The sequence below is a fragment of the Anabrus simplex genome, chromosome 5 (assembly GCF_040414725.1).
Source record: "Anabrus simplex isolate iqAnaSimp1 chromosome 5, ASM4041472v1, whole genome shotgun sequence".
Taxonomy (NCBI): Eukaryota; Metazoa; Arthropoda; class Insecta; order Orthoptera; family Tettigoniidae; genus Anabrus; species Anabrus simplex.
The window spans coordinates 146,842,513-146,858,236 of NC_090269.1; the positions used below are offsets into that span (position 1 = coordinate 146,842,513).

The following is a 15,724-nucleotide window of genomic DNA, read 5'->3' on the forward strand; positions in this document are numbered from 1 at the left end:
GTTCAACGTCAAGGTAATGGCCTTTTAATAACTTCTTTTCTTGCTAGCTCAGCAGTTTAACTCTCGGGGCGGGTCCGAAGCGTTTCTACCATGTAACTTTCCCTAAAATGTAAAGACTCTTTGCATCTATTCTCTTTTAAAGCTACATATTGGGATAGAGAGTGCTTAACCCTCTCGAGCTCCCACTCATATTGTTTTGAGGTGAACTTATTTCTCACAACTGATTCTTCCTTAATGTAATGCAAATTATTCTTCTCTAAAGTCACCTCCGTAGTATGGGATTAGCCCTTGCATTAGCGGCCCAGAGCCAGATTAGGTTTTAAACAAAATGTATTAGGAGTGCAGATCGCCTCCTCTCTAATTGTTATTTTAGAGGTCATGTACTTAACCTTTTCTCACTTAATAGACCTCAGTAGGTTGGGTATGTTACCCCTGTGTATATGTCCTTAGAGGACAACTTGAAGGTGGAGTTTGGTGTGGCCTTTGATAGGCTTAAAGTTGAGAGCGAGTGGCTCTTTTTCGAAAATTGAGTGTTGTATGCCTCGAGGAGGCTTTACTGTGTAACTTGGAGCAAGTGCTCCTGGGCTTGATTGGGGTCTTCTGCCCCTTTGTTGAATTCTGTATATCGTAAAGTTGGGCTAATTGCTCAAGAATTGGGTGTCTGGCTCTCGGAGCCCAAATCCTGTTATTGTACATTCTCGATTAGTGGTTTTGCTACTCTGTACCTGCCATTATTGTTATTTCTTGTATTTTGTATTGTATTCTTGTATTGTATTCTTGTATTTCTTGTATTTTGTAATTTCGTAGCCTGAGACCTATTCACCCCCCGCACATTCTTTCACCTCTAACTACCACAAAATACGGTAACAAGTGGTAGCAGAGCGTGGTTGAATGGGTCTCAATTTAGCCCCTTTTGACGGCTAAACATTGTTTTGATTCGAACTCTAACAATTTTCTCTGTTGCTGGAAATTTTGATTATTTATTTTTCAAAATTGTTCTGTCATCATGCCCGGCCCTCGCGATGTTCTCCATCTTAACTATTTGCGCAAGGAGGAGTTGATCTATGAATTGACTATTAGAAATGTGCAATCTGGAGGCACGGTTGCGGTAGACACAAACAAGCTTAGAGAGTCCCTTGAATTGCGCATTTCCATCCCCACTTTGGGAGAGAAAGAAATTGACGACTCTCTTTCCACGATCACCGAGAATACTACTGGGCTAGCATCTGTAGTTAGTTTTTTTGACGAAAATGATTCTTCTCCTAATCAAATTAAGCGTGTGCAAGCCAGGCTATTTCATTTTTCTAATAGATTTAACGATCTGTTGTCTCTGAAGTTGAATGACGTTCAGAGGAAGGAAGCTAGTACGTTGCTTGAAAGTATTTCTGAATTATCCAGTAAGGTTACCCAATTGTTAACTGGGGAAGTTCCTCCCAAAATCGCTCAACCCACCACGGTGAATGTAGGTAGCGAGGAAGAGCCTCCTAAGGGAGAAGTCAATAGGATGACCGTTGGAGCTCAAACGATCTCTGCCCCATTGGACAACGAGTCTGAACGCCGTAACTCATTGAATAATGTACGTTGTGAATTAACGTCCTTGCCACTTAAATCTTTACCGACTATGTCACCTGGGTTCAGCAGCTTGCCTCATCCATTGGCAATGTTGCTCAGAGGTATCTCGAAGTTTTCTGTTAACACTACCAGTGAAGTTATTTCTTTCTTAAGGTTTTTAGTTGAATTTCAGGATCATGCCCTTGTTTTTTCTCTTTCCCCATGTCAGATTTTGCAAATCATCTATCCCTATGCAATAGGTATTCTCTCAGACAAAATCGTTAGAGCCATTGCCGAGCAATCATCGATTGAAGACTTCCACGCCCACTTGCTAGCTAACTTCATCCCGGCTAGGGCAAGGTCCTCCCTTACTCAGAAGTACTATTATCGGGTACAGCACTTGGATGAAAACTTGGCAGATTTCATCCAAGATATTAAGTTCTATACTAGGGTGTTTGCTCTTCACTTCCCTGAGGATCAGATTGTACAAGCTATTGTGGAAGGCATTTCACCATCCTATAGGTCATATTTGTGTTTCGCGGCGTGCCCGCAAACTTTCTCTGAACTTGAAGCATTGGCCGTCTCAGCGGAAGGAGTTAGATACGCCGATTCTTTGAGTGTCGCGAAAGAACCCCCTCCTTCTTTTAGTAATCTTCGGCCTCCACCTCGCCGACCAGTCACACCCCGTAAATGTTATGCTTGCGGGTCGCCTGACCACCTTCGCAATAAGTGTCCACTGATCAAGTCTAGTAGGGCAAATAATGGAGCTGGTTCATCACAAGGCTGTTTTAAATGTGGGGCTTTCTCACATATCGCCAAGAATTGCCCAAATTCAAATAGCACCCCCTCCTGCTCAACTTCTGGTGCAAATTCCACCAATGCCAATAATAAAAAATGACTAGTGGCTTCGGCTGAGTCGACTAATCCCTCTTCCCGAGGCTCAGCCCCTGGTAAACAGGTCGAAAATTCAGGGAAAACTCAATCTTCAGATTTATCTTTTGAATGCCCCAAAGAATGTCTTAGGATTGCGGCGGATACCCCCGCACCTGTTCCTTTTCTTAAGATTGAATTAAATAATGAGCCTATAACAGCTCTATTAGATTCAGGCAGTGTTTGTTCGATTATTTCGGATCAATGGTATTCAAAATTGACATCTGTTTGTAAACTTCCTGACTATTGTTCCTCTTCGATCCAATATGTTTCGGCTAATTCATCTCCATTAGAAATTCTAGGTTCTTTACAGGTCAAAATTCGTATTTTTAAATTTACGTGGAAAATCAAATTGTTTGTGGCCAAGCACTTGTCTTGCCCCATTATATTGGGAGCTGACTTCATTTCTCACACTGGTCTTGTGCTCGATCTTCAGAGTAGGTCGTGCACTTTCAAATTTGCTTCCAATTGTAAAATCCCCTTGTTAAAATGTAATTCTGTATCATGTTCATCTATTTCGCCTACCCAGGATGAGATGTTGTTAGACCTTAGACATCTACCTGAGGAGCAAGCTGATTGTATTCGTAAGTTGTGTCAGTCGTTTCCAGAGGTGTTCTCTGATACTCTTGGTGTTACTGACCTTATTGAATACAAACTTGAGGTCACGGATTCGATTCCCGTCCGTTTTCCGCCATATAGGCTATCTCCACCTAAAATGAAGGCTCTGAAACAAATCATCGATCAGATGTTGAAGGATGGTATTATTAGGCCCTCTAAGTCGGCGTATTCTTCACCTATTTTTCTAGTCCCGAAACCCCAAGGTGGCTTCAGGCCTGTCATTCATTATAGGGCTCTCAATCGGAAGGTGGTGTTACAATCTGTGCCCCTTCCTGACCTTCATTCTTGTTTTTCATGGTTTCGTAAGGCCAAGTTCTTTACTATCTTGGACCTGAATCAGGCCTACAATCAAATTCCCCTAGCGGAAGAGTCTAAACATCTAACAGCGTTTGCCACGGATTGGAATTTGTATGAATACAACCGCGTGCCTTTCGTGCTCCCCACGGGAGCAGCTGTACTCACTAGGCTGCTAGATAGGGTCTTCTCCGACATCAAATTTGAGTACTTGTATCACTATTTGGATGATGTCGTCGTATTTTCGGAGACCGTTGAAGAACATCTAGATCATCTGCGAGAAGTTCTCAATCGCCTTCGTAAGGCTGGGTTAACTGTCAAGTTGTCCAAGGTTGCCTTTGCTAAGCCCTCTATGTCATTCCTAGGGCATATTGTGTCACCTGATGGTGTTGCCGTCGATCATTCTAGAACACAGGCCATCCGTGATTTTAAACCTCCCAAGGACATCAAAGGTATCGCAAGGTTCATTGGTATGGTGAATTTCTTCAGGAAGTTTATTCCTAACTTCGCTAATAGAGCGGCGCCCTTAAACCTTCTTCGTAGGAAAGGCATCAAATTTGAGTGGGGACCTTCTCAACAAGCCGCTTTTGAAGATCTTAAATTAGCTCTCTGTAATGCCCCTGTCCTTGCTATGCCTGATTTCTCAAAGAAATTCACCGTCCAAACTGACGCGTCGTCGTCAGCAGTAGCAGCAGTCCTTCTTCAAGAGACTGAATTAGGGAGGCGACCCATCGCCTATGCATCTAGGACTCTATCGGCTCAAGAAGCCAAGTATTCCATCTACGAGCTCGAAGGTTTGGCAGTCTTATTTGCCTTAGAAAAGTTCCGTCTCTATCTGGAACATGTCAAATTCGACCTGGAGACAGATAATCAAGCCTTAAGCTGGGTCTTAGGTAGGCCGCGTCGTACTGGTTGTATAGCCCGTTGGGCCATCCGTATTTCTGCCTTCCAATTCGATGTCAGGCATATCAGAGGGACCGAAAATGTTGTGGCCGATGGACTCAGCCGTATGTTTTCCAACGACGTCGAGACCCATGAACCGGTCGACAGTTCATCACCCCCCGAGTGCATACTATCTGATGTTAATGCCATCTTAACAGATGCTCCCATTCTCTCTAGGGATATCGATAAATACTAACGTGAAGATCCGACGCTGGCTCCGATAATGGAAACCCTTTCTTCTGGGGAACATGTTGTCCCTTATGTTCTGAGGAATGGTGTTTTATGTTGCCCATCGAGGCATGATAAGATGATGAAGGTTGTCGTTCCAGCTGTTCTTGTACCTATGGTCTTCAAGTACTATCACGAGACCCCATTGGGCGGGCATCTTGGAATCTTTAAAACTCGTGAGAAGATTCGTGAAATGTTCATCTGGAAGGGTATGGACGGTGAAATCCGTGAACTAGTAAAGGCTTGTAAATCCTGTCTGCTTAGTAAACCAACCATGTCCACCAAGGTAGGCCTTTTGTCTTCTCATCAAGCGTCGCGCCCCATGGAACGCCTGTATATTGATTATGTAGGACCCTTCCCCCAGTCGAAGGGAAATGCCAACAAGTTCATCTTTGTATGCGTAGATGGTTTTACAAGATTTTCCTGGTTATTTCCGACTAAGCTGGCTACCGCTCAGTCCACCATTACTTGTCTAAATTCTATCTTTGCTTCTTTTGGTCCGTATCAATATATTGTATCTGATAATGCTAAGGCTTTCACATCTAATTTATTTAGTAAATTCTGCTTTGACCTGTCCATATCTCATGTGACAACTTCTGCTTATTACCCTCAACCATCTCTGGCTGAACGGGTTAATCGTAATCTCAGGTCCGCGCTTATTGCCTATCATCATGAAGATCATTCCAGGTGGGACACGTCCCTGCATTGGTTAGCTTTTGCTTTGAATTCGGCGGTCCATGAATCTCACAAGTTTACTCCAGCTTCTTTGATGTTCAAGTTCGTTCCCAACACGCCGCTCTCTAACCTCTGGTCTTTCTTTTTGCTAGGGGCTTTACGTCGCACCGACACAGATAGGTCTTATGGCGACGATGGGATGGGAAAGGGCTAGGAGTTGGAAGGAAGCGGCCGTGGCCTTAATTAAGGTACAGCCCCAGCATTTGCCTGGTGTGAAAATGGGAAACCACGGAAAACCATCTTCAGGGCTGCCGATAGTGGGATTCGAACCTACTATCTCCCGGATGCAAGCTCACAGCCGCGCGCCTCTACGCGCACGGCCAACTCGCCCGGTAACCTCTGGTCTCTGAGTGACATTCTACCCGAGACAATAGATCCGGATAATATCAAAGATCTTTGGAAGAAGGCTAAAGCCAATCTTAAAGTGTCTCATGAAAAGGTTAGGGAAAGATATGATCGTGGACGGAGACCCACCAATTTGAAGGTAGGCGACCAAGTGATGGTCAAGAATTTTGTTCCCGCGGGCAAGCTTGCCCCCAGATTCCATGGGCCGTGTGTCATTCTCGATTTCCTTACGCCGGTTACGTTGTTATTAAGCAATCCAGCCACCGAGAGGATATTTAGGGTTCACCTGTCGCAGGTGAAACCTGTATAATTTCTGTGCTAACTTGCTTCATATAATCTTGAAAGGAATATGAAGGTTATATTTTTTTTTTTGAGTTTCACTTTTAAGGCATTCTGCCCCTTCTATAATATTTTGTTTTATATGTAAGCATTTTTGTAAAACCTTCCCCGAACCGTTAAACTGCCATCCTGTCGTTGCCACGGCCATTACCATGCTCCCGTCTCCTGCTCCACTACACACAGTGGCTTGTACACGAAATGGATATCTGCACGCCGCTGGCCCCTCAACCTTTCCACAAAGCCTGTGCCCTCAAAAAGACGATGGTCCAACAAAATTCTGCCGCCGAGCTTTAATGTTTCAGTGCCCCCGCAGCAGCGCGGCGCCGTACCGCTCCTGAGGCAGGGTACGGGCCCGCCCTTCTCCAGTGAGGCCAACCTGTGTACGGCGAGCCGGAGCCCTTCTCCCGGCCAAGGCTGATGTGCGGCGCACAACTGTAACTGGCCCGCGACCTGCATGTTCGCCGCGGGCGCGGCGTGCTTCAACACCACTGCTCCCCTCATAGTGCGGGCGGGCGGTATCTCAGGGTACTCGAGGGGTCCGAGCGGCCTCCTCTGAACACAAGCTGCAGCGGCCGGTCTGGCCATCCAATTTAATCAACTACATGGACATTTACTATCAGCAATTACTACACATGGGAATTCTACTGCAATATTTGGTGGACTTTGAAAATTTTTCTTCACTTTCAAGTATTAAAAGTTTTTCTTCTGAATTCAACTTCTACAAACCTAAAGACATTACTTCAACAGTTACTACAAGAATTTTGAAACTGGATCAAACCTAATTTAGTAAATTTTGATAAATGCTTCTGCAATTAATCACCATAGCAACATCATAACTTGGACCTTGTTTTCAAACAAAAGTTTATGTTATTCTGTGTTACCCCTTGGAGGAACTTTTTGGGGGGGAGGTCTGTACCGGGCGGTACACCTCCACGCCGCTAATTCAAATTTTGCGTCAGTTGAAACTCCCCTACTGGAGGAAGTCTGAACTCTATTTAAGGTGTTAATGTTCAAGTTTCTCAGAAGATGTCACTACTTGGAAAATTGGAAGTTTCTGAACTGTGTTGTTTTCGACGTATTTTTGTTTTGCTTGTAGTAAGAAGTGTGAACATTCGCTTCTAGAGGACACCACTGAAGAACTACAACGGTGCACCCTAGTGCGAAGTGAAAAAACTGGGGTTTTTTTGGAGAAAATTTAATTTCAAAAGTTCGTTCTTTGCTAAATTTCTTTCTGTCACTGTTTAAGTTGGCAATATTAACCCTTTCTTTCCCCTTGTTTTGAATTTAGCCAATCCCGAATTTCTTTAATTAATTTTCAACCAATAATGTGTTTCTTCTTCATCTTGTGTAGGGGTTTTCTTTATCCACCAATAAAAAGATTGTGGGCGGGTGTTTTCCTTCCTGAAACGCCTCGAACTTTCCGCGAGAGTATTTAAGCTGCTGATTTTAGGGTCTCTGCGCCACTTCAGTACCATCTTTCAGTGTGTAAAGTACATAGCAGGGGGCGGGTAGCGCCTCTTTCTTCGGGGAGCAGTTCAACGTCAAGGTAATGGCCTTTTAATAACTTCTTTTCTTGCTAGCTCAGCAGTTTAACTCTCGGGGTGGGTCCGAAGCGTTTCTACCATGTAACTTTCCCTAAAATGTAAAGACTCTTTGCATCTATTCTCTTTTAAAGCTACATATTGGGATAGAGAGTGCTTAACCCTCTCGAGCTCCCACTCATATTGTTTTGAGGTGAACTTATTTCTCACAACTGATTCTTCCTTAATGTAATGCAAATTATTCTTTTCTAAAGTCACCTCCGTAGTATGGGATTAGCCCTTGCATTAGCGGTCTAGAGCCAGATTAGGTTTTAAACAAAATGTATTAGGAGTGCAGATCGCCTCCTCTCAAATTGTTATTTTAGAGGTCATGTACTTAACCTTTTCTCACTTAATAGACCTCAGTAGGTTGGGTATGTTACCCCTGTGTATATGTCCTTAGAGGACAACTTGAAGGTGGAGTTTGGTGTGGCCTTTGATAGGCTTAAAGTTGAGAGCGAGTGGCTCTTTTTCGAAAATTGAGTGTTGTATGCCTCGAGGAGGCTTTACTGTGTAACTTGGAGCAAGTGCTCCTGGGCTTGATTGGGGTCTTCTGCCCCTTTGTTGAATTCTGTATATCGTAAAGTTAGGCTAATTGCTCAAGAATTGGGTGTCTGGCTCTCGGAGCCCAAATCCTGTTATTGTACATTCTCGATTAGTGGTTTTGCTACTCTGTACCTGCCATTATTGTTATTTCTTGCTTTTTTTTTTTTTTTTGCTAAGAAAATATAACCTTGTTAAATTTTAAATTCACTTTAATTTCGTAGCCTGAGACCTATTCACCCCCCGCACCTTCTTTCACCTCTAACTACCACGGAAAAACTCCGTAATAATAATAATAATAATAATAATAATAATAATAATAATAAATACGCGCATACTGAGCTCGCCAATCTCATGTCAGGCAACGAGTCGTTTACGGCGTCCATCCTTTGTTGCGAAGTCTGAGATCACATCTTCATACTGTCGTCTAGTTGCAGTGTTATGTTGCAATTCATGGAGAGGATGGCAAGTTGTTGACTTGATCGTGCGACATGGTTGATCGTAAAAAATTCTCGAGCCTTTTCCGGAGAGAGAAGAAGCGCTCGGCCGAACAACTGGCTGCAGTGATTGACAAGGATATTTGTAACGCAATCTCTGTCCGGCTCCATGGCTAAATGTTTAGCGTGCTGGAGTTTGGTCACAGGGATCCCGGGTTCGAGTCCCGGCAGGGTCGCGAATTTGAACCATCATTGGTTAATTTCGCTGGCATGGGGGCTGGGTGTATGTGTTGTCTTCATCATCATTTCATCCTCATCACGACGCGCAGGTCGCCTACAGGTGTCAAATCGAAAGACTTGCACCCGGCGAGCCGAACTTGTCCTCGGACACTCCCGGCACTAAAAGCCATACGCCATTACATTTCAACGCAATCTCTAAATTAGGAAACCATTCTTGAATGTTGTTCTCAAGCAACAGTCTATACGATGTACTTAAGAAGAATGTTTGTAATTCGTTGATCTTAATATACAACGTAGAGCCTCCGTGGCTCAGACGACAGCGCGCCGACATCTCACCGCTGGGTTCCGTGGTTCAAGTCCCGGTCACTTCATAACAGATTTGTGCTGGAGAAAGCAGAGACGGGACAGGTTTTTCTCCGGGTACTCCGGTTTTCCCTGTCATCATTAATTCCAGCAACACTGGCCAATGTCATTTTATTTCATCTGTCAGTCATTAATCATTGCCCCAGAGGAGTGTGACAGGCTTCGGCAGCCGGCACAATTCCTATCCTCGCTGCTAGATGGGGGCTTCATATATTTCATCCCTGACTCTGTGTAATGACTAGAAACAGGTCGTGGATTTTAATTTTCATCTTAATACATGCTTTCAAATGATCTCAATTTAACGCATACTTACAGGAAATACGAGAAAATGTCATAGGACCAATTATGTAGAGTACTACAAGCGGCGTCTAATGGCGCAATCTGTTTGTCAATTTGACGTACCGTTTAGCAGCAGTAAATCTCGAAATGAATATCTGCATTTATAAGCGCGTCCATATGTCTTATCTGCGGAAGGCGGTTTGAAGCGATAAAGGTATATAAAAATGAACATAGACATGCATTCATGAGGCACTTCTAGGCATCTTCTAAACTTACAATATAGTACCAGAGAAGATGATGGGGGGGGGGGGGCACCGGGCGAGTGGGCCGTGCGGTTAGAGTCACGCAGCTGTGAGCTTGCATCCGGGAGATAGTGGGTTCGAATCCCACTGTCGGCAGCCCTGAAGATGGTTCTCCGTGGTTTCCCATTTTCTCACCAGGCAAACGCTGGGGCCATACCTTTTTGATGCTCTCTGAGCAGAGAGGGAAAAGTTGACAGTTTACCCAACTTAAGCGCGGTAATAATCGTTTTTTTTTTTATATTTTAATTCAATACTGTACAAAAATCTTTAACCAAAAGAAGCAACATTACACATGTATTACAATTAAATAGAAGTACGGCGTGAATATACAATTAAAAATCATTTAGTATTTGTCTGCCCACTAAGAAACTAACAGGCACTAACGAGACTGCCAGACTGAAGAATGCGAGCGGCAAGCGGGTCAATCATACCTTGTAATAATAATAATAATAATAGTAATAATACTAATACTAATAATAATAATTATTATTATTATTCCGGGGTTACCCGTGGAGCAGAAGGAGGTTAAAGAAGGTGCCGGGGTGAATGGGTTTATCTACAATATCAAAATAATTTAAAACTTGAACTGAAGGTTATATTTCTTCAAAAACAACAACTCAACAAATGTTCACATAACAACATGTCAGGTACAAAGCAACCTTGAAACAAGACAAGGAAGATCCAAGATAGTGAATTTTGCAGGTTATGGGCTTAAAGCCCCTAGTTTTACAATTCCCGAGATACCGGATCCAGTTTACAAAACGTTAATAGAAAACAAGGAATTATTTAGTTAAGGGCAGAAATCCCCTCATTCAAGAGCACTAGCTCCCAAAATACAGTATCTACCCTTCCATAGGCACTCGTTACACTTACGAAAACTTTGAAAAAGAGGAACAGGTTCTCAGTTTCTTACTGCCCACTCAAGGCAACATTAGGCCTACATCAAAATTTACAATTTCTGGCCTCTCAAGCCACAATTTACAAAATGAACTTACTTTTACAGGGGTATTTAATACCCATCCTACTGGCCCTTCGTGGAATAATAATAATAATAATAATAATAATAATAATAATAATAATAATAATAATAATAATAATAATAATAATAATAATAATAATAATAATAATAATAATGTTATTTGTTTTACGTCCCACTGACTACTCTTTTACGGTTTTCGGAGACGCCGTGGTGCCAGAATTTAGTCCCACAGGAGTTCTTTTACGTGACAGTAAGTCTACCGACACGAGGCTGACGTATTTGAGCACCTTCAAATACCACCGGACTGAGCCAGGATCAAACCTGCCAAGTTGGGGTCAGAAGGCCAGCGCCTTAACCGTCTGAGCCACTCAGCCCGGCTTCATGGAAAAAAGAACAGGTTAGATAACTGGCCCAAACACAAAAAGAATGGAGGCGTACAATGTGCTCCAAGATAATGAAAACTTAAAAACCTACAGGGCTCTAGGCCGATGAAACAGGGGCTATTCCCAAACTACTGAGGTGGCTCGCATAGAATTTACTGTAATCCAGTACAAAAAGGTTGCAAAATCGCAGACACCTCAAACTAAGATGAAGGGGAGCTCGAGAGGGTAACTCATTCTCTATCCCCAATTTACAATTAAAGATTTTATGAAGTTGTTACATTTTAGAAAAGTAGGTTACATAGTAAAGATTCAGACGTTCCCCTCGGAATAATTTGCGGAGGTAGCAAGAAAGAATGAAGTTATGTGGCCATTACTTTATCCATGTTCTGCTGACAGAAGAAAGAGGCCGCCCGCCTCCTGCTTAAACACACACACTCAGAAAGACGACGATCAATTGGCAAGGAAACGTGAAAAGTCGCAGTTTATGAACCCTCAGGGAAGGTTCGGGATCATTCAAGACTAATCAGGACACAACCTCTTCATTTTATTGGTTAAGTTCAAAAGTTACACTCAAAATCGAACAAGAAGCCCGTGATAGGTTGAAAATTTATTACCAAAATTTATGATTGGTCCGATTCAAAACTGGGAAAGAAAAGAAAGTGTTGCCAATCCAAAAATAATTGAACATAGATTCAGTTATGGACAACCTAGAAATACAAAATCATAAGTTCTTTCACCTTGCACCAGGGTGCATGATCATAGCTTTTAGTAGTGTCATCCGTAGAAAACTGTTCAAACTTCTTGATGTATAGCAAACAAAACAAGGAGGAATTCAGTCAGTTTAGGAAACTGCACAATAACAAAATTACTTAATATTTCAGTGGTGACAACTTCTGATTAAAGTTCCAAGATCGTGTAGTTTCAGTTTCACCTTTTGACCGATAGAGGAGTTCATTAAGGCGCTTATTTTGAATGCGCGGCGTTGAGGTACACCTGCCGGTATAATAATAATAATAATAATAATAATAATAATAATAATAATAATAATAATAATAATAATAATAATAATTATAATGTTGCTGCTTTTATGTCGCACTAACTACTCCTTGACGGTTTTCGGAGACGCCGAGGTGTCGGAGTTTTGTCCCGCACGAGTTCCTTTGTGTGCCAGTAAGTCTACACACACGAGGCTGACGTATTTGAGCACCTTTAAACTGCACCGGACTGAGCCAGAATTGAACCTGCCAAGTTGGGGTCAGAAGGCCAGTGCCTCAACCGTCGGAGCCACTCAGCCAAGCGCAGAAATAAAACAAAATTTTAAAAAATATACCCCTGCTATCCTTCCTCACAGCACATGCGAGTCTCCACTACTTGCTGTGGCGATATACAAATGGGGTTAGCAGCGAAGAACGACATTTTGTGCGTATTTACGCTATGATTTTGTTAGTAACTAAACAAAATAAAGGAAACAATTAGCTGATAGGAGAACAGGGCTTGTACAAATTGCTTTTTTCAATGATTCCTAGCTTTAGCTGACTAAAATGGAATAAGAACGTAATGTTTTCTCCAAAAAGGGGGCTCCCCCCCCCCCCCTCCCGTAATCGCCGCTACTGAACTTACTGGTAGAAAATGACACAAACACAAACTCACACTAACAAATTAATGTGCCAATCTTTATGCGAGAATTTGCGTAACTGCATGTTACAACCATTACTTGTAGATCAAAACAGGTAACTGGGGCCTGTCACAGTCCTGAGTCAGCAACGTGAGGAAGTACAAGCCGACCTGCGTCTTCGTTCACAGCTATCTCTAGACGGCAGGGCTTGACACCCGTGGCCTAAATCAACAAATTCCGTTCCATCATGAGAGCTTTGGAATCAGCTGTCTTCCAGATAATCATAAGAAATTATGAAAGCAACTCTTTGTGTTCTGTGTTGTATTGTGGTAGGTAAAATTTTTAACTGGTGGGGTAATATATTCCGTTTTTCTGAGTCGAACAGAACTTCAAATTGGTAAAAGAATTAATGCCAATTCCTTCTGCAGCCAGTCCCTGCTATGAATGGTGTGAAAATGTTCCCCAGAGGGTCGGTTGGTGCATGCATTTCTGTGGGCTTGGCAGACTGATATGTCAGAGCAACCTCTGGCTCAATGAGGAAAGCAACGGGAAACTAACTCTTAATTTCCCCTAGTATGCCTCTTCAGTGATGCCTAGGCCATCTATGACAGCTACTGGTGGAGCTGTTGAGGATCTTTTCTTGATAATTGCTTTACGTCGCACCGACACAGATAAGTCTTATGGCGACGATGGGACAGGAAAGGCCTAGGAATGGGAAGGAGGCATCCGTAGCCTTAATTAAAGTACAGACCTAGCATTTGCCTGGTGTGAAAATGGGAAACCACGGAAAAGCATCTTCAGGGCTGCCGACAGTGGGGTTCGAACCCACTATCAATCAATCAATCAATCAATCAATCAATCAATCAATCAATCAATCAATCAATCAATCAATCAATCAATCAATCAATCAATACTGATCTGCATTTAGGGCAGTCGCCCAGGTGGCAGATTCCCTATCTGTTGTTTTCCTAGCCTTTTCCTAAATGATTTCAAAGAAATTGGAAATGTATTGAACGTCTCCCTTGGTAAGTTATTCCAATCCCTAACTCCCCTTCCTATAAATTAATATTTGCCCTAATTTGTCCTCTTGAATTCCAACTTTACCTTCATATTGTGATCTTTCCTACTTTTATAAACCCCACTCAAACTTATTCGTCTACTAATGTCATTCCACGCCATCTCTCCGCTGACAGCTCGGAACATACCACTTAGTCGAGCAGCTCTTCTTCTTTCTCTCAATTCTTCCCAACCCAAACATTGCAACATTTTTGTAACGCTACTCTTTTGTCGGAAATCACCCAGAACAAATCGAGCTGCTTTTCTTTGGATATTTTCCAGTTCTTGAATCAGGTAATCCTGGTGAAGGTCCCATACACTGGAACCATACTCTAGTTGGGGTCTTACCAGAGACTTATATGCCCTCCCCTTTACATCCTTACTACAATCCCTAAACACCCTCATAACCATGTGCAGAGATCTGTACCCTTTATTTACAATCCTATTTATGTGATCTTTCCTTATATTAACATCTAGATACTTACAATGATCCCCAAAAGGAACTTTCACACCATCAACGAAGTAATTAAAACTGAGAGGCCTTCTCCTATTTGTGAAACTCACAACCTGACTTTTAACCCCGTGTATCAACATACCATTGCCTGCTGTCCATCTCACAACATTTTTGGGGTCACGTTGCAGCTGCTCACAATCTTTTAACTTATTTATCACTCTATAGAGAATAACATCATCCGCAAAAAGCCTTGCCTCCGATTCCACTCCTTTACTCATATCATTTATATATGAGAAAACTAAGGTCCGATAATACTGCCTTGAGAAATTCCCCTCTTAATTATTACAGGGTCAGATAAAGCTTCACCTACTCTAATTCTCTGAGATCTATTTTCTAGAAATATAGCAACCCATTCAGTCAATCTTTTGTCTAGTCCAATTGCACTCATTTTTGCCAGTAGTCTCCCATTTTCCACCCTATCAAATGCTTTAGACAGGTCAATCGTGATACACTATCTCCCGGATGCGAGCTCACAGCTGCGCGCTCCTACTGTTGAGGATCCAACTAGCCTTCGGGTTGAGGACTGAATATGCATATACCTTAAGAAGAGTTAGGGATTTGAATAATTTACCAAGGAAGATGTTCAATATATTTCGAATTCTTTGCAATTACTGCAAAAAAAAAAAAAAAAAACTTGGTAAACCACAGATAGGGAGTCTGCCACCTGGCCGAGTGCCGTAAATTCAGATCAGTGGTGTTTGATTGATTGATTGATTGATTGATTGATTGATTTTCCGTAAATTCCATACTTAATGTATCATATGATCCTACTCGTAAGCAGCTTGTTTCTGGCTGGTTAGCTGAGTAGTAAGCGTGCAGACCTTCTGTTCTAAGGAGCCTAGGTTCAATTCCCGGATGGACAGGAGATTTTAACTGCGTACGGTATGAGGACTAGTTGTTTGTGTTTCGTCTTAAAACATTTACACAAAACACACGAGTACATCGCTGTACATAGGGAAAGCAAGCAGTACTGTACACATGAACTACCGATCCCCATAAAGTGAAATAATGTGTACTCACAGGATCGCAGCCGTGCAGCGAGCGCCAGTACGCAGAGGAGATCGCAGCAGCGCAGCCAAAGAGTTCTCACTGCAGATCGCACACACATGGACACTGAACACACGACGTGCCTGGCACAGTCGCCAGAGCGACACAGACTCGACTATCCACCTCACTAGCTAACTCGGCACTGCGCTCTCGGCTCACTTGTTGCGACTCCTCCTGCCGCCCACCTCGCTGAAAACAGCCAATAGCGGCGCGCACACCGGCGCACGTAAGTCACACACATGTGACCGTCCTGAGACCACTGCCGTGTTGTCGGTTACGCCTACTAATGCACTACATCTAAGTGAGCTGCTTCATTCTAACATGAAAATGTTCACCTCCTCGGGACGCAGAACTGTTGTCAATTTAGTGATTTTCCCACCAAATCATACTTTGAAATACTTGAA

General features: G+C 42.8%; 1 protein-coding gene across 4 annotated transcripts in view; it reads right to left on the reverse strand.

Annotated features, from left to right (window-relative positions):
* The window catches only part of Mgat4a (alpha-1,3-mannosyl-glycoprotein 4-beta-N-acetylglucosaminyltransferase a), a 978,023-nt gene extending 962,575 nt beyond the window's left edge, over window positions 1-15,448 (reverse strand). For all 4 annotated transcript variants that reach the window (XM_067147150.2, XM_067147146.2, XM_067147151.2 and 1 more), the window contains exon 1: window positions 15,294-15,448. In XM_067147150.2, coding sequence (XP_067003251.1) covers window positions 15,294-15,381 — 88 coding nt within the window. In that variant the 5' untranslated portion in view covers window positions 15,382-15,448. The remainder of the gene's footprint in view (window positions 1-15,293) is intronic.
* Window positions 15,449-15,724: the final 276 nt, after the last annotated feature.